The following is a 24870-nucleotide window of genomic DNA, read 5'->3' on the forward strand; positions in this document are numbered from 1 at the left end:
TTGGGTCTATTATTGTTTTCTGTATTTATAAATAATATTGATGATGGTATATCAAGCATAATGTCCAAGTTTGCAGACGATACAAAGGTTGGCAGGGTTGTTCAGGACACTACTGATGCTATGCTGCTGCAACAGGATCTGGAAAGGTTGAATAGATGGGCTGAGAGGTGGAAATGAAGTTTAACATTGGCAAATGTAAAGTACTACATATGGGGAAACAGTAGCCCCAGAGCAACGTATGAACTCTGTGGTACTACACTGACAGTGGTAGAGAATGAAAAGGACCTGGGGGTAATTGTGCAGGCAGATGCGAAGTTCTCTGGGCAGTGCAGACGGGCTGCAAGAGTAGCTCATGGTGTCTTATCAATGATATGCAGGAATTTTTCTAGCAGGGATAAGGAGGTGATTATTCCCTTGTATAAGGCAATGGTCAGGACACACCTTGAGTACTGTATACAGGTCTGGAGGCCTCATTTCAAGAAGGATGTAGAGCTGCTGGAACGAGTACAGAGAAGGGCAACAAGATTAGTGAATGGAACAAAGGGTTGCTCTTACGAAGAAAGGCTTAAGTTTTGCAAATTACAGTGTCTGGAGACTAGGCACCGGCGAGGTGATCTGATAGAGGTGGATAAAGCCTTGAATGGTTTGAGCATGCTCAATACTGATGGGATTCTTCCTCTTGCTCAGAATAATGACCTGAGAGGGCATAAATTCAAATTGAGGAAAGACAGATGTAGAATAGATGCGGAAATTTGCCTTTAGCCAGCGGGTAGTTGGTTGGTGGAACAGACTTCCATCCCTTGTTGTGGAAGTTGATAGCCTAAATAAATTTAAGGCTCAGCCGGACAGGTATTTCGAACGAATAGAGGGGCGAAGTGGAAGTTTTTTTTTTTTTTTTTTTTTTTTGCTGATGCTGCATAAGCTTGCTTTCTTGCATCATATGCCTCTACTAATGCTAAAATTGATTTGTAATAGTACCACAGATAAAGTTAGAGATGGCAAGGCTATGTACGAGAAAGCACTGGTCAAGAGAGCAAAGCATGGTGAGAAGGAATTTTTCATGTATGTAAATTTAAGGAAGAAAAAAGTGAATCAGATTGGATTCTGGTGCACTGAGTGTCGGAAAGTCTTAGATAACTCAACTGATGTTGCGGATGAATCGAACAGGTAATTTTCATCTGTCTTTACTGAAGAAAGTAAATTCCCTTCATGCTGAAAAGAAGTTGTACATGTGAAGCTGAGTCATATAAAATTATGGATTTTGAAATTATCTATGACTGTTTATTAGAAAACCTTTCAAGCATAAAGGTAAAAACTATTCTGGCATTTATGGCATATACCCAATCATTTTGAACTTGAATGGTTTAGTACATTCCAGGGAGCGTATTGAACCATTGAAGTTATTGTGGGGCATCTATAGACCAGAAGATTGTGAACTTAGGAGAGATTCCTTTGGACGACTGTTGTTTCTGATTTTCATAAATGACATCAACAATGGAATAGAAGGCTTGATGTCAAAATTTGCAGATGACATAAAGATTGGCAGAGTCGTTAATGATCAGTACCAAGCAGTGCTCCTTCAGGATTGACTTGAACAAGCTGCAAGAATGGTCAGAAAAGTGGCAGCCATGTTTTAATGCAACAGAATGCAAGGTTTTACACTTGGGGAATAGCAACTCTAAAATAAATTATACACTTGATGGAGTTGAATTGAAAACAGTAGAAGAAGAAAGGGATCTGGGAGTTATAATACAGGCAGATACAAAGTGTTCTGAGCAGTGTAAACAAGCAGCCAGGAAAGCCCATGGTGTCCTATCGATGATTTATCGAACATTATCCTGTAGAGCTATGGGGGGTCATAGTCCCACTGTATAAGGAAATCGTAAGAACACCTTTGGAATACTGTGTTCAAGCATGGAGACCTCTGAAAAAAGACATTGTGCTTCTTGAAAGGGTCCAAAGATGGGAAACTCACATGGTGAGATTAGTAAATGGGCAACAATACGAGGAAAGACTGAATATGTGGGTTACAGAGCTTGGCAACCAGGCAATACGAGGAAAGACTGAATATGTGGGTTACAGAGCTTGGCAACCAGGCAATACGAGGAAAGACTGAATATGTGGGTTACAGAGCTTGGCAACCAGGCACCTCAGAGGTGACCTGATTGAGGTTTATAAGTCACTGAGAGGGGTTAGTAAAACGAACAAAGGCAGAATTTTCACTATTATAGAGAATTCCAGAACTTGTGGTTATAAATTTAAATTACAGGGAAGAAGTTTAGATTTGATCATGGGAAGTTTTTTTTAGCCAGCGAGTTGATCATTGGAACAGTTTGCCTTCACTACCTGCATCTGTCTAACGATCAACAATCAGCAGCATCTGGAAACTAGGCACCTGTGTAGTAAATTAAATGCATATAGTGTCCTAACTTTTGCTCAGATAACATACATAGGGGACAAATTTAAATTGAAAATGGATAGTTATAGGATAGATGTGCAAACATTTTTTAAACTTTAAGTCAGAGGTTGAGTGACTGTTGGAACAAACATCCATCTGGTGTTGTGGAGGTGGGTAGTTTGAATAAATTTAAGGAAGAATTATACAAATTATTAGAGGGAATAGATAAATTAAGTGTGTATTGTTTATTTTTCTTTCTTGTTTCTTTTATTTTCTTTTTTTGGCTGATGCCATATAAGTCTGCATCCTTGCATCATTTGCTGCATTTAATACTAACAGCATTCCTTCAGTTGGAAGATATTAATAACACTTTTTGTTGCCAGATATTTTGCAACAAAAATATGATTAAATATATATTTTTTTCATGCATTTATCCAACACAAGCAAACATTATACATCCATTTTTGTTGTTTTTGACATTCAGATGCCACAATTAATTACAAATTTGTCCAAACATATAATTGGCAATGGCCACCTCAATATTTTTAGTAATGTTACAACTTATCTACCAGAATGCCATTCCAGTGCATTATGGCCTATACAAGCATTCAATACAGGAAAATTGTGCTGTGAAGATTATCTGATGGTTTGAATTAAAAAAAAAATGTATAATTTAATTTAATTACACTTATCAATTTTATTCTTTATTTACTTAGCTCATATAGTTCTTGTATTATACATTATCATTATTATTATTATTTTTTAAATTTTAGCATTTTGCTGAAATTCTGAAATTTAAAGAAAAAGTTGTCATTTTTTTCAAGGCTGTTGATATTTGTGTTTCTTTCAACAATTACTTACCTTTTTCTGTAGAACTTGAATATTTACAAAGAAAAGGTGGTATTCAAAAAGAAACAACCGTGCTTACTGTGGAGGATCCTGCTAAAAGAATTGGAAGTGGTGCTGCTACATTAAATGCTCTTCTGGTGGTTACTGAGCACCTTAGTGCAAAGAAAAATTTTACAGTAAACATCGTTATTGAGATAATATGTTCTGTTTGCTTTAATCTTAGAATACAGGCAATCCCCATATAACATGGTACTTCTACAACACAGTTTCGCTCTAACATGATTGATAAATTGTGGCAATTGTCGCACAACATGGTACTTAAATAACATGGTTTTGCTCTAACATGGAATATAGAATTGCTGCAAACCTCACATAACACAGTATTTTTGAGCTTTTGTGCTGGGAAAACCCTACTGTGTTGTAATTTTTCAACATTTCCATTCTTTCTTGTGAATCCCCGCTGTTGACTTGCAAGTGGCTATGCAAAAAAAAAAAAAAATTGAGACATCCCCGTGTTAGGTTCTGTGCTATTGAACTTGTGCTTGTTTGAGCACATAAAAATTGTGACGTCAAAGCATGCAGTTTGTGACCTTTAAGGTTTTCGTAAGGTTATTTTCATTTTTATTTGATATTGTATAAATTTTTTGGGTATGTATTACTAAACTTTGGTCTTAAGAACAGTATCAGAATAATTTCTTTATTGTGAATTAAATCCCCGACCTAAATTATGCCTATAAAAAAAGCACTGCTCAAAAGACATTTTGCAGTTGTGGACTGTATCGGAATCATAGCTTTATCACTCAAAGAAGTAAAACCGTCAACATTAAATGTGTGTTGGAAATATGTATGGCCAGAGTCAGTTCATTCAGGAAATAGGGTCGAACCAGCAGAAAACGGAATCAAATAGAACTTGCTGATATTGATGATATTACTGATGTTTTGATGATATGACTACTGTAGATGTTTAAGAACTGGCTGGGGAAAAAGAGGCTGGTGAAGGGGATTTGGTGGAAATGTCATTGGAGGTAATCCAAATCACAGAGGATAATAGCACAGATGAAAATTCTGAAGTTCCAAATTTTACACTAAAAAGCATATGGGAAGGCATAAATTTAGCCGAGTAATTAGCATCTTATTTTTTGAATGCAGATCCTTTGTCTGAAAGGAGCATAAAGTTCAAAAGAGAGCTTAAAAATCAAAAATGCTTAGCTCCATATCACAAAAAATAATCTATCAAGGAAAAGCAATCAAACCCAGATTACTGATTTTTTAAAGAGAGCAGAAGATACACGAAATCTGGATGCTGAAGAAGAAAGTTCAGACGGTGAAGATATTCTGCAACAGAGAAAACATTTGATTGTGCTTAACAGCTGTGAAGAAGAATAAAAGTAAATGAACATTCATTATCTGACATATATGTATTATAGTTTGTAAGACGTTTGTTCAGTTATTATATTTTTAATAAAAATTAAGTTTACGATAGTCAGTGGACATGTATATATCTATCAGCAGTGCCAGTGGTCCCCCAAAAAACTGCTAAAAAGTGCCACTGTGAAGCAACAAAATCTGCCAAGGTCAGATGAGCATGTGAGTAGTGCATGTACAATGGATATAGTGTTGTTCATGTTGTTCATCTGGCCTCTCAGTTACTAGAAGGCCCTGTCACCAGGAAGAAGCATTCCAGCATCCATCCACGGCACAAGGATCCAACCAGATCAGTATAGGGATGCCTGTGGGAGTCCAGTCCCCTCCAGCAGAGCAAGGAAGGAGAGAACTCAAGAAATGAAATGGGGCAAAGGGAAGAGGAAAAGCTGGGACTCTGAGGGAGGGAGGTCCCAATATAGAAATAAAAAATAATAATAATAAAATAAAAATAATTATAGATAAAAAAATAAAGTAAAATAATTAGAAATAAATAAATAATAAATTTTTTCTCTTCTTCTTTTCTCTCTCTCTCTTTTTTTACTCCTATCCCTAAGGGTTAGCAGACCACTAGAGGAGAACCTCGGTGGAAGAATCTTGCATAGCAGTGTGTGCACCAGCAGGAATGTTAGAAATTCCTATAGTTATAAAAAAATGGTGTACTTTTGTTAGTTTTTGGAATGTAACCCACCACTCCTTTTTGTACTGATTTTTAATCTTGTATAACACAGTTTCGCACTACACGAGATTTTATAGGAACCTAACTACCATGTTATACGAGGGTTACCTGTAATTATTTAATTTTTTTTTTTATTTTGTTTAGGTGCATTTGCAAAGACCTAGAGCAGCTATTATCTTTACCAAATCAGTTATTATCTTTACCACCATATAACAACTCAACTACCAGTGTAGGATTTTAATGAAATTTTATATTTGGTTATTTTATTTAGAAATTTGGAATAGTGTGAAAATATTTCACACTCGGATATGCTCTGAATTTCTTTATAATTAAAATTCTTTATAATTAAAAGAATATTTATAAAAAATTTCTTTTATATAAATATTCTTTCTTTTATAATTAAAAAAATAGAAATTTGGCAGTTTAATATAATCTTGAGTTTTTCTATACAGGGTGTCTCAAAAATATTGGTACAAACGTTTAGGGGAGGTAGGTAACATCTAAAGGAATGTGAATCGCATAGGAACCCATAACCGGAAACGTCACCGTAAGTCGGTACACAGCGCTGTTCATCAGTTTGCAAGAGGGAAAATTCCTGGTTTACTCATTCAAGCAGTAGTCACCACACGAAGAGCATGCAATGTTATATGAACTGTGAGCTGGCAGACATGCACCTAGTATATGGATTAGCAGAGGGCCCACACGGTGTGCACCCCCATGCAGCACAACATCGCTTTGCAATAAATGTGTGGGCAGGTATGGTCGGTGACTGCTTAGTCGGCCCATATCTGTTACCATCCCACATGAACTCCGCTAACTATTGGATCTTTCTTGAACAAATTCTACCAGGGTTACTTGACGATGTTCCAGCAAATGTGAGATGCAACATTTGGTTTCAACGTGAAGGGGCGCCTCCGTAGCCAGGTGGGCAGGAGCAGCAGTGTGTAGCACACGCTTCTTGATTAGACCGGGGTTTGAGCCCGTGAGCCACCAAAATACGGAGGGTGCAGAAAGGTCAGAGAATGACCACCGCATATCCCCGGAGCAATATGGCCTTAGTTGCTAAAAAAAACCCAAAAACCAAGCCCATTATTGAAGGTGTGTTCGTGACCATTTGAACAGGTGTTTTGGGCGTCTATGGATTGGCCATGGTGGGCTCGTTGCCTGGTCCCCACGCTCACCTGATTTATCGAGCCTCGATTTCTTTCTGTGTGGGACCCTCAGTTGTGTATGAATTGCCTGTGGAGACGGAAATGGCTCTCGTGGCAAGACTAGTCTGCGCTGCTGCTACTGTCAAAGAAACTCCAGGTATGTTCAACCGTGTCCACCAATCCATGCTGTGTTGGTGTCACACATGCATCGCATCTCATGGTGGAACCTCCGAGCATCTGTTGTAACATCATGAAATGCATCCATCTCGTACTCCATTGTTAATATTATGTCAAATAAATGTTTGCCACTAATTACTATCTTGTGTCATTTCTGCTTCTTGTGCCTCTGCTACTACTTTCCCGTGATGTTTCCGGTTATGGGTTCCTATACGATTCACATTCCTTTAGATGTTACCTACCTCCCCTAAACATTTGTACCAATATTTTTGAGACACCCTGTATATATAAAAAAAGTGGAAGCATGTTTCAAATATTTGGACATTGCTCAATAAGAAGAGCTGGATTGATACCAAATTCAGCATTTGCTTTGTTCGCTCCAAGTTTCTTGCCCAGAGAAATCTGATTTTTACCAAATTTTATACGATCAGCAGTAAAGGTTTATTGAGCAGTTTTTACTAATTGACTGCATCCGAGTGATGCAAAGTATAACATTAATAACTTGTTTTACACACGCATGCACACGTGCACGAACATGCACGCACGCATGCGCACGCGCACACGCGCGCGCACACACACACACACACACACACACACACACACACACACACACACACACACACACACACACACACACACACACACTATATACACTGATGAGCCAACAAATTATGACCAGCAAGTCGTTATGCAAATCGAAGCAACTGCAGGTGAACTATGGTGCGTGCACAGGTCCGGACGCAGTATAAAATACACTCGATACTGAGCTCCGTTAATCAGTGTTACCCTTGTACTTCAGATGGGAAGGCAGTGGACTTGAGCTAGTTTGATGGCCAGATGACTGGGTCAGAGCATATCTGAAATGGCATGGCTGGTGGGATGCTCACAGTCAGCTGTGGTTAGTACCTACTGAAAGTGGTCCGAGGAGGAAAAACCCACAAACCGGTGGCGAGGTGTTGGATGACCATGGCTCATTGATGCTCGAGGTGAGCTAAGGCTCTCCCAGATGGTATATGGCAACAGTCCTTGAGGTTGTCACAGACATTCTCTCAGATATGCCAGACAAGCTGTTCTTACTACCTGGGAGTCTAAAACGCTGATGGAACTGATATTCGGGTGACACTCTAGTCAAAGTGGACCCAATTTCGGCGAAGTCCGGACGGTCTATGACAGCCAAATCCTCTGCTTGCACCTTCACGATGGTGGGACTGTTAGTAATCCTGGGTATAACCTTCATGCACAAGTACATGGTGGGTGACAACCCAGGTGTGAACCAACGTAAGCAGGGGTCGAGGTGTGGCGCCCACACCACATAGAGGAATGCCGCCCCTCTATGTTACCAGGCAGTACTAGGTGGTAGATGACTCTCATCAACCGGTGAAATACCACCACTTTGCTTATTGGAGGCTTGAAGTGGTGGAACCCATGTTTAGTCTCTAGAGCTAAGTTCCGGCCAACCCTTCCCTATCTCTTCCATCATGCAGTATGATTGATGATTTTTGAGGTTATGATGAATGTCGTGGCGAGATCCAATATTCCTTACATTTCGAGGGTACAGCTCTAAAACGGTGTTCGCAGGCCGGCCGCTAGTTAGTACACCGGACTGAACCTATTGGTAACTCTCTAGGAAGCTTCCGGATCAGCTAGTGTATAATCTTGCTACCTCTACTCTGCCAGATAGTGACTGGAGGGAGTCCGAGTAGTGTGTATGCGGGGAGCATTGTCGAGGCCACGTTATGTCAAGGATCTGGGTATATTCTTACCACATGTACGCCATATCCAAAAATTTCATTACTTCATACAGCATTTCCCACCCACTTTTTCTTACTATTGAATACACCATGAATTGTCAAAATAATAGAGCAAGCTTATCTGCGAAAAGATCTAAACCTCCCAAGGACTTCCTAATTCATTTCACAAATATACGTGGTCTCAATTCTAATCTCAACGATGTCCATTTCCACTTGCAGTCTTCCAAACCCCATGTACTTTTTCTGACTGAATCTCAGTTATCAGTTGATTCAACTACTGCTCATCTCAGATGTCCAAATTATTTGCTGTATGATTCCTTTCGCCTCAAAGGAGGTACTTGTGCATATGTCCGTTCTGATATTCCCTGTCAGAGACTTGGCAATTTGGAATCTCCTCTCTTTGATCTTCTCTGGCTTAAAATCTCTCTACCTCATTGTGTAAAATTCATCTGTTGTCTCTACCGTTCTCCAAACTCCACTAATCACTTGGAGCTCTTTGACTTCCTCTCTTTGCAACTTGACTTTCTCCAGTCCAACTTTCCTAACAGTGAGGTAATTTTCCTTGGTGATTTTAACGTTCACAACTCCAGCTGGCTTCAGTTTTCTAGTCACACCGACCCAGCAGGTCGAGATGCTGAGGCTTTTGCAATTACTAATGACCTAGCACAGATTGTTCATTTACCTACAAGAATACCAGACAATCCTAATCATACAGCCAATACGCTTGATCTTTTTCTCACAAACAACCCTTCTAAGTACAAGGTTGAAGTGAGAGGTCCTTTAGGCACTTCAGATCACAACTTGGTGATTGCCTCTTCTCCAATGGAACCTTTATCTCATGGCTATTCCCAACCTCGTATTGTTTGGCATTACAAGAATGCAAAATGGGATGACCTGCGAGACTTCTTTTCTTCTTTTCCTTGGTCTGATTACTGTTTCAAAACTTCTGATGTCAACGTTTGCTCAGATCGTGTCAGTGAAATTATTCTTGCAGGAATGGAATCCTTTATCCCACACTCCACTTTAAAATCTCGTCCTTTATCTAAACCTTGGTTTTCCAATAAATGTGCTAAGGCTGTCCAAGAGAAGAACGTTGCATATCGTAATTGGCTTGTTTCTAATTCTTCAGTTTCATTTTCTGCCTACACCAAAGCTCGTAACAATTGTAAAGCAGTTATTAATCAGTCCAAACTAGAGTTTGAACAGGCTAAGAGTAGAAAACTTGCTTCTTGCCCTAATGGTAGCCGAGCATTCTGGTCTCTTGCCAAAGCTATTTGCCGCAACTTTTGCCCATCTCTGCTCCCACCTCTGTCCAAACCAGATGGTTCTGTTGTCACTTCAGCCAAGGATAAAGCTGACCTGCTAGCATCCCATTTTTCTTTGAGCTCATGTATTAATGATCTTGGTAAAACACCTCCCACCATTCCTAACACGCTCCATTCAATGCCTCCTGTGGTCTTCCGTCAGAAGGATTTTGACGAATCTTGATGCTAAGAAAGCTCCAGGTTCCGATGGTATTTCTCCACTTGTTCTCAAAACCTGTGCTCCTGAACTTACTCCTATTCCTTGCCGCCTTTTTTCACTTTCTTATTCCAAAGGTGTTTATCCTTCTGCTTGGAAATTTGCTCATATCCAGCCAGTTCCTAAAAAGGGTGACAAATCCCTCCCATCCAATTATCGTCCCATTGCAATTACTTCTACTCTTTCTAAAGTAATAGAGAAATCAATTAACCGCCAACTCTTAAACTACCTAGAAACCTTCCGTTTGATCAACGATCGCCAGTATGGATTCCGTCAGTGTCGATCCACTGGTGATATTCTGGCTTATGTTACCCATTTATGGACTAATTCAATGGAAAGGTTCGGTGAAACACAAGTAGTTGCTCTTGACATCTCAAAGGCTTTTGATCGTGTTTGGCATAAAGGTCTTCTAAACAAGCTTCCATCTTATGGTTTGCCAACTGTTTTTAGTAATTGGTTATCCAGTTTTCTCTCTGATCGCTCACTGAGGGTGATGGTAGATGGCTCTCTTTCTTCTAACTTCTCCACTAATGCCGGTGTCCCCCAAGGTTCAGTTCTTTCCCCCACTCTTTTCCTCTTGTATATCAATGACCTTCTTCCATTGACTGGAAATCCTATCCATAGTTTTGCCGATGATAGCACATTGCATTCAACTTTCCATTTTGAGAAACCTTGTCCAGTTCAATCAGCTTCAAGTTCTCGAAAATCTGCTGCCAATTCCTTAAATGCCTATCTTCAGGTAATTCTCCAGTGGGGCAAAGACAACTTAGTTGATTTCAACCCTTCTAAAACTCAATCTTGTCTTATATCTCACAAAAAGGATTCTTCTGCTCCTATGCTTATGTTTAGTGACATTGCGATTTCTAGGCAAAATGATATATCTCTTTTGGGGATTACCCTGACTTCTAATCTCTCTTGGCACAAGCACATTACAAATATTGCTTCCTCTGCATCTAAAAAACTTGGTTTTCTCTTTCGCTCTCGGCGTTACTTTTCTCCCAAACAGCTGCTCACTCTGTATAAATCGCAAATCCGCCCTGCCATGGAATATTGTTCCCACATCTGGGGTGGTGCCCCCAAAACCTCTCTCAGGCTTCTTGATTCCATTCAGAAGAGGGCAGTTAGGTTAATTAATGATTCATCTCTAACAGAGTCTCTCCACTCGCTGTCTCATAGACGCACTGTTTCTGCTGCATGCTCTTCTACAGATACTTCCATGGGCACTGTTCTTCTGAATTGGCTTCTATAATTCCCGCTCTCTCTTTCAAAACAGTCCGAACACGTGCCGCCACCAGCCAACATCCATTTACTGTCCAACTTCAAACCCACAGAACCAACTTTTCATCTTCCTCATTTATTCATTCAACTGCCGTTTTCTGGAACAACCTTCCTTCATACATATTTCCTGAAAATTACAATCTACAGAAGTTCAAGTCCAATATCAACAAATATCTTCTTTCGTCTTCTCAACCTCCAACCCAAGCACGGTACTAAGTACTATAGGTTATAATACCTCTCGTGTTTGGGGTTCTCATAAAAAAAAAAAAACAGAAGGGCCACTGTGGCTCAAGGCGCTGGTAATTGGAATGCTGGTGATGAAAGTAATGTGTCACAACACACAGTACATCTAGCCCTGCTGAAAATGGGGCTGCATAGCTGCAGGCTACTCCGAGTGCCCATGCTAACCATGGTTCACTAGTGACAGCGCCTATAATGGGCATGCGAGCATCGAAACTGAACCTTGAGTGATTGGAAGAAGGTCGTCTGGTCTGATGAATCACATTTCCTGTTTCACCATGTGGATGGCTGGGTATGTGTGTGTGTGTCGTTTACCTGGGGAATTAATGGTGCCTGGATGCACCGTGGGACAAAAATCAGCCGGTGGCGGCAGTGTCATGCTTTGAGAAATGTTCTGCTGGGATACCCTGGGTCCAGTCATCCATGTGCCGGGCACTCTGATGTCTACCACCTACCTAAACATCATTGCTGACCAGGTTCACCCTTTCATGGCAACGGTCTTCCCCTCTGGTGGTGCTGTCTTTCAGCATAATAATGCGCCGACCACACCACCTGGATTGTTCGATACTGGTTCGCGGAACATGAGGAAGACCTCCAGGTATTGCTCTGGCCTCCAAATTCTCTAGACATCAATCCCATCGAACATCTGTGGTTTGTGTTGGAACAGCAACTCCGATCTGCAGCATCTCAACCACGGATCTTACCGGAGTTAAAGGATCTGCTGGTTACATGTTGGTACCAGATACCACAAGACACATTTAGAAATCTTGTAGCATCCATTCCTCATCGGGTACGAGCTGTTTTGGCTGCACGTGGAGGACCGACATCATATTAGGTAGGTAGCCATAATGTTTTGACTCATCGGTGTACAGTATATAAGTGCCTCCGTAGCCAGGTGGGAAGGAGCAGCAGTACATAGCATACGCTTCTTGATTAGACCAGGGTTCGAGCCCGTCACCACCAAATATGGTGGATGTGGAAAGGTCAGGGAATGACCACCGCATATCCTGGAGCAATATGGCCTTAGTTGCTAATGCTCCTAAAAACCAAATAACAAACAAACAAACAAACAAACAGTATATAAATTTTTCACCATGATTTTCTGATTAGTTATTAATAATTAATAAAATAAAATTAATAAATAATAAGGTAATTAATAATTAATTGTAATTTCAAAGCTTAAGATTTATCCCATTCACTCTAAGAATTAAGAGAGGTTATAGCGGTCAAGGGTGAGAGTGCAGTAGCACACGCTCTTTGAGCAGACCGGGGTTCAAGCCCCTGACTGCTAAATATGGTCGATTTGCCAACCCCCACTGGACCAGCGTGGCAGATTATGATTCATTTCCCTCAACATGAATTGTTGAGGAAGCTTCCATCGTGCAGTGGGTTGATAATGGCTGCAGTTTACTTTTACTTTTTTTTTACTATATAATTAATATTACTGAATGATTATTTTCCATTTTTAATATTAAAATTTTTATTTTTTTTTTCATCAATCAAGTACAGTCAGTCCTCGTATAACACGTGTTTACACTACACGAATTCAATCAGACACAATTTATAAATAGTGGAACGATATCTTATATAACACAATTAGCCTTTGTGTTTACAAGAAATGACAGTCGAACGCGGAATCACCCCAATTGAACGCAACACGATAGGAATGAAGAGAAGATTCTGAATGTATTTATGTGTTTTATATCAGTGAAGGGGAAACACATTTCACCATAATAACATAAAAACCAACACAACACAAAGAAACGCAACTGTAAATTGTTTTTATTGTTTTATGGTAGTAACCCCTAGAAATGTGCTTTAGTAAAATGTGAAGTGTTAATAGTGTATCTCTGCCTTTACGGTGTTGTTTATTCAGTTGCTACACGTGCGCAGCTTTGTTTATGTGTATCAAACGTGCCTCCTCGTTTTGTAGCCGACCGGGCTAGCCGAGTGGGTAAAGTACCTGCCCGGCAACCCAAAGGTCGCGGGTTCGATTCCCGCCTCGGGCTTGGATCAAAGTACTGCAAAAACCTTGGGAGGTGCAATATGGCCACAGAAGCCGATGCGCCAACAACTACCATATCAAAAAAAACCTCGTTTTGTAATTGTGCTTTATTCCTGGTGAAGACACTGCAGATTCAGAGAGAAAAATAAAAGCAATATCGATAAACAGAGGCGGACTGGGTCAAAAATTCTTACCCGGGAAAATTTGTAGTGGCCTCATACTAGTGTTTATGGCCAAAATCACACCGGCCTCCGGCCCACCGGGGTTTCCCCGGTAAGGCTTATGGCCAGTCCGCCTCTGTCGATAGAGAAAAAATATGAAATTGTGAAACGCTTTGAGCGAAATGAAAGACCATGTGATATTGCACGTGCTACAGACCTAAATGAGGCAACGCCGAGAATTACAAAGAATGCAGAGAAAATAAAAACAACTTTCATAGAAGGAAAAACTCAAATTGTAATTAAAATCCATTAGATTAAGACACAAAGAATTGGAAGAGATGGAACGGCTGTCATCTGTTTGGATAGAAAATCAAACAAAGTACAAGTTTGCTTACGATAGAAGCAAAAGCATTAGCAATATTTTATTACGTAATAGTCGTAATAAAATACATAAGTATTTTATTACGATTATTTATTGTGTTTGGTAATGTTTTGGTTACAAATGTGTGTTCAATCTTGAGTGGTTGGCACCTAACCCTATTTTTCCCATAGGGCTTGTTGTTTATATTGCATGATTTTGCATTGCATGAGGGTTTCTAGGAACACAACTATTGTACTATACGAGGACTGACTGTATAATGAGTTTCCCATTTGGTGAATCCATCCAACTGAGAAACCTATTTTACTTGATTAATGTCAGAAAAGTTGTTTTCTTTGTATTTTCAATAGATTGATGGAATGGATGAGCCCATTCTACCATTACCCAGTATTTTGAGAGTCACATCATCAAATCTCTCCCTTATTGTAGGATGTGACAGTGCTGTCATTTTATCTAGTTATCATTTTAGGATAGATAAATCAAATATATGTGAGTATATGACACAGTCAATGAATATTGCTGAAGCTATATCCATTGCCAGTTTTGGCAGATTAGTTATTACCCAACATGTCTGGAATCACATCATTAAAATCCTTCATTTGATGAAGTTCAACTATATTCCTTACAGGTGAGATTGTATATGGTTTCGAGGCCTCATACATAATTCATACAATGGCGAGAAATGTGGTGAAGGTGTTTATGTACATCTCATACTTGAAGCTGTTATGTTGTGAGTAGCACAATATTGACTTAATGTCATGCTGGGCTATTTTTCTATCCCATGGTGGGGGAAGCTGAGGGTATCATTGCTTGATCCCATTGGTATTTGTATTATTATTAATAGTAGTATTAGTGGCAAAATAATTCAAGGAAGTAAGTTTATACAGCATCAGACAAAAAAAAAAATCAGTCACAAATTAAGTATAATTTTTATAAGTATTAAGTATAAATATTTTTATATTTTGATTGAATTGAATTGATTAGCTGATAACTGAAGGTGTTTGATTTTATTACTTTTTTGCTGATATATATATATATATATATATATTTTTTGTACCAGTATTTATTGATTTTAATGGTTTGAGTAATGTTTTTTTCAGGTTGTAACAGCAGATGTTTTATCCGATGCCCATATTCTTATATTGCATCAGGTAAGTTGTTTTTTCATAATTTTTTTTTGTTTTCAAGTTAGTATTAGTGATGCAAGGAAGTATGCTTAAAGCAAGTCACTTATACATAAGTGATGCTGAAATTGAATATGGGGAATACAGTGTATACAGGAAGGAAAGGCAGAACAGGAGGAGTAGAGGGGTTAGGCTCTTAGTTAAGAAGCATATTAAATCTAAGGTAGTGCATCCAGTCAACACGGGTGACCAGTGCAATGTTGAGTCAGTCTGGTGTGTATAAGCACTTAGAAAACAAAATTTAGAGTAGGAGTGTGTTGTAAGCCTAATGACTGTGATGAGTATACCAAACAGCTATACAGTGAAATAGAGTGGACCAGTAAATCAGAATGTCTTATAATGGGGGATTTTAACTTTCCAGATGTTGACTGGAATTTGTGGCTTGGTCACTCACACACTAGCAAGATGTTTGTAGATTTCTTTGATGACTGTTTTCTACAGTAGCATGTTAGAGAGACAACAAGAGGGAGCAGTACTCTTGATCTGGTTATCAGCAGTGATTCTACATACATTAAGAATCTGCAGGTAAAAGACCCACTGGGTGGCAGCAATCATAGTGTAGTATTGTGGAATTTAATTAAAGACATAACTACTGTCAAAGGTAAAGAGAAAGGCTTTTGCTTTCATAAGGCTGACTACAGTGGTCTCAGACAGTTTTTAATTTCTAATGAGTGGGACAAAATGATGGTGTTAATAACAGCAAATTCTAAATGGTAAGCATTCAGGGAAGTAATCAAAGAAGCTAATAGGTTTTAAGTACTAGCAAAAAAATATTGTTCAAGGTCTAAATGGATATCAGATAAACTATTGAGATGTCTGGGTAGAGAATAAAAGTGCATGAGATGCGTATAAATTATCAGGTGATACAGAAGCCTATGGTAGATATAAATTAGTCTGTAATCAAGTCACAAAGGAGGTTAGACAAGCTGAGGTAGATTATGAGAAGTCTCTGATGAAGAATGTCAAGAAAAGCAGCAAAGACTTCAATGCTTATACAATATTAACAGTAGAAGGAAGAGGTTGAATCACATTGGGCCACTTGATGTCATTCAGACATGAGGAATTCTTTATGGGAAGGGATGTCAGAAGTTTATTAAACTCCAATGGGGAACTAAATGGCTTCGTAATAACTGAAAGGAAAGTGGAGGAGAGATTGTTGAGGATAGACATAAAAAAGAACCTGGGGCAGATGGAAGCTGTCCAGTTATATTAAGCAAGGCAGCACAGGAGGTAAGCAGATTCTGAGACATAATTATGAGAGCATCCTTGGATTAAGGAGAGGTCCCTATGAACTGGAGAAGTGCAAATATATTCTCAATTCATAAAGGAGGATCAAAAGGAGACATGAGTAATTACAGATCTGCTTAATATCTGTTCCAGTCAAAATAATGGAATCATTGGTTAAATAAAGCAAGACCATTTGGGCTGGCATGCAGTTATTCTGCAATGATGGCATGGATTTGTCAAGGGGTGGCATGGATTTGTCAAGAGTGTCTAACCAATCTGATAGGTTGCAATGATGCAGTGACCAAGAAACTGGATGCAAAAAATAGTTTTGACATCATATACTTGGATTTCAGGAGAGCTTTTGATACTGTTGCACATAAAAGACTGTTGTACAAACTGGAGCAATGTGGCATTAAGGGAAGTTACTGCTATGGATAAAGGGATGGTTAAGTGGAAGAAGACAGAGAGTGGTTCTCAATAGGTACTGTTCTTCATGGACTAATATTATTAGTGTGGTTCCTCAGGGTTCACTGCTGGGTCCATTGTTGTGTAATTTTGAATGTAAATATTGAATAATATTTATCAATGGTACTGACGAAGGTATATCAGGCAATACGAAATTTTTAGAAATCTTCAAGTACCGTGTTAATAGACTAGAAAAGAATAGCGAAAGCTTAAAAAGCGGTACTCACCTTGAAATTAATCTGCGATGGTTTACTTAGGTAGCGTCGTTAATGTTTAAGTTGAATTGAAAAATTAAAAGGGAGGGAAGTAGGTAAAAGTTGACTGAGTTAAATGGGCGCAAGGAAACAGAAGTGTACACATCCAATCCTTGGTTGTCATCGAAATAAAAGAAAGAAGAATAATTAAAGACTATGTAAGTGAATCCGGTGAAGCCATTGGCTTCACCGGATTCACTTACATAGTTTTTACATGATACAGATGCATCACTACCAAAGATGGAACAAAGGAAAGAGGTGGTCCTCAGTAGGAGATATGGCCACCCCTAATGTCAATGCAGGCTTTGCACTGCCTGTCCATACTTAGAACAATGTTGTTGATAAGTTCTTGTGGTAACATCGTCCATTCCTGTCAGTGCCATCTTCAGCTGGTGAACATTTTCTGGTGGGTGTGGACGTGCCACTAGGTGTCTCCCCAGAGCATTCCATATGTGTTCGATGGGATTTAGATCGGTGGAACAGGCAGGCAAATCCATACGAACAATGTCCTCACTTTCCAAAAGCATATCAACAGGTGCAGTGCGGTGGGGTGTGGCATTATCATCCATAAATACTAACTCGGAGGCAATAGCACCTCGGAGCAGATGCATGTGGGGAAGGATTACCTCAGTACAGTAGTGTGCACCGGTTACAGTACCGCCTTCCAGTATCTGGAGTTGTGTGCATCGAATCCATCCAAGATAACGCCTCACCAGGCAAGAACACCTCAACTGCCATATCGATCCCTTTCAGTGATGTTTGTGGGGTGATACCGCGTGTCAACCTCTCGTCAGATTAGCTGATGTCCAGAAACGCTGCTGAGACTGAATCTGCTCTCATCAGTAAAGAGTACCTTAAGTAAAGATTTTTTGGTTGTAACCTTTAGAAATAGTGTTGTCCCTTAAGTTTTGCACACCAGTTTAGTAGTAATCTCAGAGTAACATCAACTGTGGAACTACACTCAGTTTAGTAAAAAATGAAAAAGATAAGAGGGCACTCTTCTCTGAGCACTGCAGACATGCTTCCAGGACAGCTTATGGGGACAGCTTATATATTGTCAGTGATATGCAGAAACTTTGCTAGTAGGGTTAAAGAGGTAGTAGAGGTTTGTGATGCAAGAAAGCAAGCCTATGTAACATCATCCAAAAAAAAAAAAAAAAAAAAATTCACACATCCATTCTCTCTAAACGTTTGTACAGTTCCTCCCTGAATTTCTTTAAGTTATCAACTTCCACAACAACAGATGGAAATTTGTTCCAGCAATAAATTACCTGCTGGGTAAAGGCAAATTTTCGCACATCTGTTCTATAACTGTCTTTCCTCAATTTGAATTTATACCCCCTCAGGTTCGTAATCTGAGGAAGAGGAAGGATACCATCAGATTTGAGCCTGCTCAACCCATTGAAGACCTTATACACCTAAATCAGATCACCTCACAGATGTCTACTCTCCAGACACTGCAGTTTGCAGAACTTAAGCCTTTCTTGGTAAGACCACCTTTTCATTGCCCTCACCAATCTTATTGCCTTTCTCTGTACTCACTCAAGCATCCCAACTAAAACGAGGCCTCCAAACCTGTGCACAGTACTCAAGGTGTGGCCTGACCATTGCCTTATACAAAGGGATAATCACCTCCATTTCCCTACTAGCAAAATTCCTGTATATCATTGACAATACTCCCTGACCTGCTCTGGCAGCCTGTCTGCACTGATCAGAAAATTTCATATCTGACTGCACATTTACTCCCAGGTCTTTTTCATTTTCTACCACCCTAAGTGTAGTACCACACAGTTGGTATGTTTTTCAGAGGTTACTTCTACTGATATGCAGTACTTTGCATTTGCCACTTCTCAGCCTATCTGCCCAAATTTTCTAGATCCTGTTGCAGTAGCATACTGCCATTACTGTCATTAACAACCCTGCCAACCTTTATATCATCTGCAAACTTCGATGCTAAGCCTGATATACCTTCATCAATATCAGTGAAAAATATACAAAACGACAGTAGACCCAACACCAAACTTCCACTTAACAAATCAATGCTGTATCTAAACTATAACTGCAGTCTTGTCTAGATAATCCTGCAATGCTTCTTTAACCTGTGAATCTATTATTTTCCCCAGAGCAGAATTTAAATCAACTAGTCTGTAATTACTCATGTCACCCTTAGATCCCCCTTTGTGAATTGGGGATACATTTGCACAGCTCTAGTCCATGGGGACTTCCACCGAGTCCAAGGATGCTCTCATAATTATGACTAAGGGTTTGGTTACTTCCTTTGCCATCTCTAATATAACTGGATAGATCCCATCCACCCCAGGTGCCCTTCTTATGTTTAAAAGGAAGGGGATGAATCTGATTGGTCCACTTGACATCAGTGGTTTGACTGTTGATGATCCTGCTCAGATAGCAAACAAACTGAATGAGTATTTTGCATCTACATTCACACATGAGGAATTATTAAGGTTTGAAAATGGCAGAAGGTTATAAAATTGTAGCAGGATACTTAATGATTTTGTAATAACTGAGAGCAAAGTGGAGGAGAAATTGTTGAAGTTAAACATAAGAAAAGCACCTGGGGTGAATGGGATCTATCCAGTTATATTAAAGGAGGCGGCAAAGCAACTAAGCAAACCCTTAGCCATAATTATGAGAGCATCCTTGGACTCAGAGGAGGTTCCCACAGACTGGAGATGTGCAAATTTATCCCCCAATTCACAAAGGGGGGATCGAAGGGTGACACGAGTAATTACAGACCAGTTAGTTTAACTTCTGTTCCAGGTAAAATAATGGAGTCACTGGTTAAAGATGCATTGCAGGATCATCTAGACAAGACTGTAGCAATAATTCAAACACAGCATGGGTTTGTTAAGGGAAAGTCTTTTCTGACAAATTTGATAGGATATTATAATGTGGTTACAAAGGAACTGGATGCAAAAAATAATTTTGATATCATATATTTGGATTTCAGGAAAGCTTTTGACACTGTTGCACATGGAAGACTATTGTACAATTTGGAGCAGAATGGTATTAAGGGTAAGTTGCTACAATGGATAAAAGGATGGTTAAGTGGGAGAAGACAGAGGGAGGTAATCAATGGGTGCTGCTCTTCGTGGACTAATGTTATTAGTGGAGTCCCACAGGATTCAGTGTTGGGTCCACTGTTGTTTGTATATTTATCAATGATATTGATGAAGGTATATCAGGCTTAGTGTCGAAGTTTGCAGATGATACAAAGGTTGGCAGGGTTGTTAATGACAGTAATGGCAGTGTGCTACTGCAACAGGATCTAGATAATTTGGGCAGATGGGCTAAGAAGTGGCAACTGAAGTTTAACCTTGACAAATGCAAAGTACTGCATATGGGTAGAAGTAACCCCAGAGAAACATACCAACTGTGTGGTACTACACTTAAGGTGGTAGAAAATGAAAAAGACCTGGGAGTAATTGTGCAGGCAGATATGAAGTTTTCTGAGCAATGCAGGCAGGCTGCCAGGGCAGGTGATGGGGTTTTGTCAATGATATATAGGAATTTTGCTAGCAGGGAAAAGGAGGTGATTATCCCTCTGTATAAGGCAATGGTCAGGCCACGCCTTGAGTACTGCGTACAGGTCTGGAGGCCTCATTTTAGGAAGGATGTAGATTTACTTGAGCGTGTACAGAGAAGGGCAACAAGACTGGTGAGGGGAATGAAGGGATCCTCTTATCAAGAGAGGCTTAAGTTCTGCAAATTGCAGTGGCTGGAGACTAGGCACCTGCGTGGTGATCTGATTGAGGTGTATAAGGCCTTGAATGGGTTCAGCACGCTGAATTCTGATGGGATCCTTCCACTTGTTCAGATTACGAACCTAAGGGGGCATAAATTCAAATTAAGAAAGGACAGATGTAGAATAGATGTGCGGAAATTTGCCTTTAGCCAGCAGGTGGTTAATTGCTGGAACAAACTTCCATCTGTCATTGTGGAAGTTGATAGGTTGAATAAATTTAAGGAGGAACTGGACAGGCATTTGGAGGGAATGGTGTGATTTTTTTTTTTTTTTTGGCTGATGCTGCATAAGCTCATACATTTGCTTTCTTGCATCACATGCCACACTACTGCTGCTACTACTACTACTACTACTATTTGCCACCTCTCAGCCCATCTGCTCAACTTTTCTAGATCCTGTTTTAGCAGTGTACTGTCATTAACACCCCTGCCAACCTTCGTATCGTCTGAAAACTTGGACATTAAGCTTGATATACCATCATCAATATCATTTATAAATACAGAAAAACATTGATACAATGGATAGAAACAATGGATACAGAACCATTGATATCAAGTCGACCAATCTGATTCATCTCCTTCCTTATAGAGTTTATATAACTAAAGATATCTTTTCTGTTTTCCTTAGCATCCTTTGCCAAAGATTTCTCGTAAACTGCCTATCTGTCATAGGGTTCTGTGTTGCCTGATATTTTATATGCATCCGATGCATTTTCTTGTCTGCCTTGAGTCTCATTAGTTCATCTGACATAATTTAGGCGTAAAATTTGAACAGTATTTCTTAATTGGTATGAAAAGTCTTGTAGCTTTCACGATTACTTCCTTGAATGCTTCCCCTGTAGAATTTGCTACTGGTAACATCATCTGTTGGTCCCACTGTAGTCACCTTTTACAGAAGTAAAAACCCTTCCCTTTACTCCTAATGGTAGTAATATCTTTAAGTAAATCCCACATGAGTACACTATGATCACTGCCACCACTGTGGTTCCTTTATCTGTAAATTCTTAATGCACAAATAATCACTGCTGATATCCAGATCAAGAGTATTACTCTCTCTGGTTGCCCCTCTAACCTGTTGCTGTAAAAAATAATCATCCAATAAATAACAAAAGTCTTGCTAGTGTGCGAGTGACCAACCCACTGGTTCCAGTCAATATCTGGGAATTTAAAATTCCCCATAATTAGACAATCTGATTTTCTGGTCCACTCTGTTTCTCTGTACAGTTGTTTGTTGTACTCATCAAAGTCATTAGGCCTATAACACACTCCTACTCTCATTTTTGCTTTATCAGTGCTTACATCACACTAAATTAACTCATCATTGCACTGACCATCTATGTAAACTGAATGCACTTCCTTAGATTTTGTTTCTTAACTAACAGCATAACCCCCTCCTCCCTTCCTATTCTGTCTATTCTTTCTGTACACATTGTGTTCCTGAAATTTCAATTCTGCACTGCTTATATCAGTGTGACACCATATCTCTGATATCCCAACAGTATCCACCTTTGATGTCTTGACCAGCACTTCAAATTCATCAAATTTATTTACTATACTCCTAGCATTGGTGTACATCCAATATGCATGCACCTATTCTTATTCTTAGTTACCCTAACATAGCCCATGTATTTATTTGTTCCATGATGACTCCCACCTGTCCCTGAAAACCCCAGCACCCCACCCTCCAATCTAATAGAGGCAGTGCAAGAATAATCACTTGCACCACTGCCTGTGGCGAATGTTAATCTTTTAGCCTGTTAATCTCCTTTAGCATTAGCATTAGCATTAGTAGAGGCATTTGATGCAAGAAAGCAAGCTTATGCAGCATCAGCCAAAAAAAAAAAAAAAAACCCCACTTCCACTTCACCCCTCTGTTCGTTCAAAATACCTGTTCAGCTGAGCCTTAAACTTATTTAGGCTATCAACTTCCACTACGAGGGATGGAAGTCTGTTCTACCAACCAACCACCCGCTGGCTAAAGGCAAATTTCCGCACGTCTATCCTACATCTGTCTTTCCTCAATTTGAATTTATGCCCTCTCAGGTGATTATTCTGAGCTAGAGGAAGAATCCCATCAGCATTGAGCATGCTCAAACCATTCAAGGCTTTATACACCTCTATCAGATCACCTCGCTGGTGCCTAGTCTCCAGACACTGTAATTTGCAAAACTTAAGCCTTTCTTCCATTCACTAATCTTGTTGCCCTTCTCTGTACTCGTTCCAGCAGCTCTACATCCTTCTTGAAATGAGGCCTCCAGACCTGTATACAGTACTCTAGGTGTGGCCTGACCATTGCCTTATACAAGGGAATAATCACTTCCTTATCCCTGCTGGAAAAATTCCTGTATATCATTGACAATACTCCATGAGCTACTCTTGCAGCCGTCTGCACTGCTCAGAGAACTTCATATCTGCCTGCACAACCACCCCCAAGACCCTTTCATTCTCTACCACTGTCAGTGTAGTACCACAGAGTTGATACGTTGCTCTGGGGTTGCTGTTTCCCATGTGTAGTACTTTACATTTGTCAATGTTAAACTTCATTTGCCACCTCTCAGCCCATCTGCTCAACCTTTCCAGATCCTGTTGCAGTAGCATAGTGTCAGTAGTGTCCTTGACAACCCTGCCAACCTTTGTATCATCTGCAAACTTGGGCATTAAGCTTGATATACCATCATCAATATCATTTATAAATACAGAAAACAATAATGGACCCAACACTGAGCCCTGAGGGACTCCACTAATAACATTAGTCTACGATGAGCAGTGTCCATTGATTACCACTCTCTGTCTTCTCCCCCCCAACCACCCCTTTATCCATAGCAGCAATTTGCCTCCAATGTCACACTGCTCCAATTTGTGTAGCAGTCTTCCATGTGCAACAGTATCAAAAGCCTTTCTAAGATCCAAGTATATAATATCAAAGCTATTCCCTGCATCCAGTTCTTTTGTGACTGCATCATAGTATCCAATGAAATTGGTCAGGCAAGACTTCCCCTTAACAAAACCATGCTGTGTCCGAGCTATAACTGAAGTCTTGTCTAAATGATCCTGCAGTGCTTCTTTAACCAGTGCCTCCATTAATTTTCCTGGAACAGAAGTTAAGCTCACAGGTCTATAATTACTTGTGTCAGCTTTTGATCCTCCTTTGTGAATTGGGGTCACATTTGCACATTTTCAGTCTATGGGTACCTCCCCTGAGTCCAAGGAAGCTCTCATAATTATGGCTAACAGTTTGCTTACTTCCTTTGCTGCCTCCTTTAATATAACTGGATAGATCCCATCCACCCCGGGTGCCTTTCTTGTGTTTATCTTCAACAGTTTCTCCTCCACTTTACTCCCAGTTATTTCAAGATTCTGTAGCTTACTGCTAGAGTTGAATACACCTCTGGCATTCCCCTCGCTGAATAACTCCTCATGTGTGAATGCTAGCAGTTTTCCGACCCACCTAACACTGCCTTGATAGCACCAGCAAATATTCTTGCACTCCTTGTAGAAGCAGTCTCTCCTGTTAACGACCACAGACCATGCTGAGAAAAATTCTACCCCATGAGCCTTGCACAGTCTCTCCAGGGCCGAATTGATTGACAAGGCTCTCATCATGTACTCCTTCCTATAGTGTCTTTGTAGAATTGCAGACACTTTCAAATTTAACCCTAACTGATGACTGTTTTCAACATTGACCTATACTTGTTAAGTAAGTCTGCAGATCTCCTACTCTTAATGTCATTAGTGCCAACGTGTACAACAGTATCACCCTTTGTGCCCTTAAAAGATGATATCTGCTCTACAGCATTATCAGCTTTTGCCCCCGGCAGACATATCCTAGTCCTATTCCATCTATCCTTTTTACACAATATATTATCCATCTCCCTGACAATTGAGTCATCGACAATAACTATCTCCTGAGGGACTAGTGCATTCTGCCTTGGAGATTGCCACTGTGTAACCTGATGCACAAGAG

The 24870-nt window shown here is 39.8% G+C and overlaps 1 protein-coding gene across 1 annotated transcript in view; it reads left to right on the plus strand.

The window, feature by feature from the left end:
• Positions 1-24870, plus strand: part of LOC150082636 (L-fucose kinase-like) — a 162397-nt gene that overhangs the window by 11288 nt on the left and 126239 nt on the right. The window contains exons 3-4 of the mRNA XM_090377884.1: positions 3272-3423; positions 15112-15162. Coding sequence (XP_090234010.1) covers positions 3272-3423; positions 15112-15162 — 203 coding nt within the window. The remainder of the gene's footprint in view (positions 1-3271; positions 3424-15111; positions 15163-24870) is intronic.

The sequence above is a fragment of the Mastigoproctus giganteus genome, chromosome 7, assembly GCF_048544385.1.
Source record: "Mastigoproctus giganteus isolate SK-2022 chromosome 7, ASM4854438v1, whole genome shotgun sequence".
Taxonomy (NCBI): domain Eukaryota; kingdom Metazoa; phylum Arthropoda; class Arachnida; order Uropygi; family Thelyphonidae; genus Mastigoproctus; species Mastigoproctus giganteus.